The 2,887-nt window shown below is 43.2% G+C and overlaps 1 protein-coding gene across 1 annotated transcript in view; it reads left to right on the forward strand.

Annotated features, from left to right (window-relative positions):
- The window catches only part of LOC102681744 (iroquois-class homeodomain protein IRX-2), a 45,692-nt gene that overhangs the window by 41,844 nt on the left and 961 nt on the right, over window positions 1-2,887 (forward strand). Inside the window, 2 exon segments of the mRNA XM_031513045.1 lie at window positions 2,334-2,638; window positions 2,834-2,886. Of these exon segments, the coding sequence (XP_031368905.1) occupies window positions 2,334-2,638; window positions 2,834-2,886 (358 nt within the window).

The raw sequence follows: 2,887 nt of genomic DNA on the forward strand, positions 1-2,887 counted from the left end.
GACGGAATCGGTAGAAAGCAGCAGTTCCCGCTCTCGGGAGCCGGCTGGGCTGTTATCATGAGAAACAAGCTTCCACTCTGATTTTTTAATCCGATCCGCACCCCCTGCCACCCGGTTGAATTTTAAAATAACTGCAGAACGCCATTTGCTCCTCGCAAACAGACCGGGGGTTAAGCCATCGTATTCCGTCTCCCTTTCTCCCTCCTCCGTGCCACTTTGCTATCTTCCTGTACCTCTCTGTTTCACCGGTACGCCGCGCGATCCTGGCGTCGCCACCTCCACCCCCTTCTTCCTACTCTCTTCGCCGTTTCTGATTCTCTTTCGCGAGCATTCCACGAGAACTCGAGCCCTCGACGCGGTTCGGATGGATGGGATATATAGTGACTCTGGGAAATGTTGTGTATTGGGAATAATCGTTTTATTAGTTTTATTATTAATTTCAAGTTTGATTTATTTCATAATGGAAAATTTGTTAAATATAACGTGCGTTAGAATTATTTTCAAGTATTATTCTATTTTGCATTTTATTTTATATTTTTTTCCTAATGTTTCTCGATTGATGAATGAACTCGTGAAAATATTAATTTGTTAATTATTTTAGGTAAACATACATATTGTTGAAATACATCGTTGAACAGACTTTTAACAATCAAATTTTTTATTTCATCTGTTATATCAAAATGTTGTACGTGTCACAACATTTTTATTATCAAAATAAAAACAAATTGTCATTTTCAAATTAACTGTACCGATACGGTTGAGAAAATATTTTTCGCGCAAACATTTTTATTTTTCTCTTCAAATACCATTCTCCAAGCCGGATAAAAACATCTACAATGTAGATTCTCATCCATGCGATGTCAAATTGAAATGTTTAGCGCCTCCTTTCAGCTGTTGCGAATCCCTCGTGTGAAAAAGAGAGAGAGAGAGAGAGAGATACGGGAAACAATCAGAAAGAATAAAGGGAGAAGAGAGATGGAAGAGAAGATAGGTTGTGTAGGCCTGCCTCGGGGAAGGGTAGATAAGTGACAGTTTTATTAATTTCCCATCTCATCCTCCCCAACCCCCTCGACACCAGGAACGTCAGTCCACACGCGTTTCTCCTTCCATCTCTGTTCTTCCTGAAACGAAAGAGGGTGGAAATAAAACTCGATAATGGCGGCCGCCCGTCACGGCCATCACCAAGGTGCACTTTCGTGTTGGCTTCTGCCGGGATTTTGATCGACCATTATACACATACATATTCTATCTCATCGGTATTTACTATTGTATACATAATAATTTCAATCGAAATAAGAATTTTAAGTATCAAGTAAGATAAAACTTATATCCACGTTTATCTCCAAAGAAGGGCATCTAAAAAAAAAAAAAACAAGACCGGAACTTTAGAAAGGATGTCGAGATGTCGCTAAGGGGATGGAACAAGGGAAAAAGCTCAACTATGCTCTGCAAAGGAAGAAAGAAGGGGGGAAAAAACGGAGAAGAGGGAGGGGGGAGAGGAAGTAAGCATCTCCCAGCCGCTGGAAAATTTAATTTCGATCCCGTCGATTCAGCAGTTATACCGAAGTTTAATCTTTGATAAGGGTTAGTCTTTTAGTAATGGGATCCCAGGGGTCTCTCCGTGGGCGAAGCGTTTCGAGGGGGTAAGAGAGAGGATCACTACTCTCTCTCTCTCGTTCCACTCTCGTTTCCAGTCTCCTCCACTCCTCTGGAATGGAAGGAAGGAGCTTAAACCGTTAGATAGAGATCTGCTCTTGGGATGAAAGTAGTAGCTTATATCGTTCCTCTAACCGAGCAGGACTCCTTGGACTTTTATACCAAACTGTAGGGGAAGGCGTAACGAGCCTCACGATTGGATAAGTTTCCCGACACGAGCTTCCACTGGAGCCTTCTTCTTCCTCCTCCTCCTCTTCTTTGTTCCCCTCCCCCCTCTCCTTCCCCCACTTGCGGTTCAATGTGTCTCTTTGTTGCGTCCAACTGGCTCGAGTAACGTATCGAGACTTGCGTGCACCTTTTACATCCCGGCTGGGTCACGTGCCACGAGAACGGCTGACGTCGAAAGTTTTTAATAAAAGGATGATCGAGTGGCTACCAGATTTTGCGTTAACCATAATGGACTTAAAAAAAAAGTAGTGAAAAATATTCATTTTTGATTTTATAGACAACAAGACACACAAGATTGGATCCATGAATTAGATTCGCATTTATCCTGCGATGCTAGTTGTGGGCAAAACGAATATTACATAAAATTACATAAACTGGATCAAGAGTAGTGAAAAAGGAATCCAAGTATATTTTGATACTTGACGCATGTCTAACTTGTATCGTTTCAGTTATGGGATGGATCTAAACGGGGCCAGACGAAAGAACGCGACGCGAGAGACGACGAGTACGTTGAAAGCCTGGCTTAACGATCATAAGAAGAATCCTTATCCGACGAAGGGCGAGAAGATCATGTTGGCAATCATCACGAAGATGACTCTGACCCAAGTGTCCACGTGGTTCGCGAACGCGCGGAGACGTTTGAAGAAGGAGAACAAGATGACGTGGGAGCCAAGGAACAGGGTCGAGGACGAGGATAATAATAACGAGGATGACGACAGTGGAAGAAAGAGCGTCGACGAGAAAGATCGGCTAGGTAAGTACAGCAATAAATGCTTCCCCCCTCCTCTTTCTTCAATTTTTCGTCTCATCGTACTTTTCAAAATGGTAAATTCTCGTAGCATTTTTTGGCCAAGATACAAAAAGCACATCACTCGAAAGGAATCCTCACCTCCTTTTCTCACCTTTTCTCTCATCCAAAAGTCCACAAAAATCCACTTCTCTGCCACAGACTCGAAAGACTCTGGCACCGGATCAAGCGAGGACGGCGAGCGGCCGGCGCACC

Source organism: Apis dorsata, unplaced genomic scaffold (genome assembly GCF_000469605.1).
Source record: "Apis dorsata unplaced genomic scaffold, Apis dorsata 1.3 scaffold_569, whole genome shotgun sequence".
In the NCBI taxonomy this organism is placed as follows: Eukaryota; Metazoa; Arthropoda; class Insecta; order Hymenoptera; family Apidae; genus Apis; species Apis dorsata.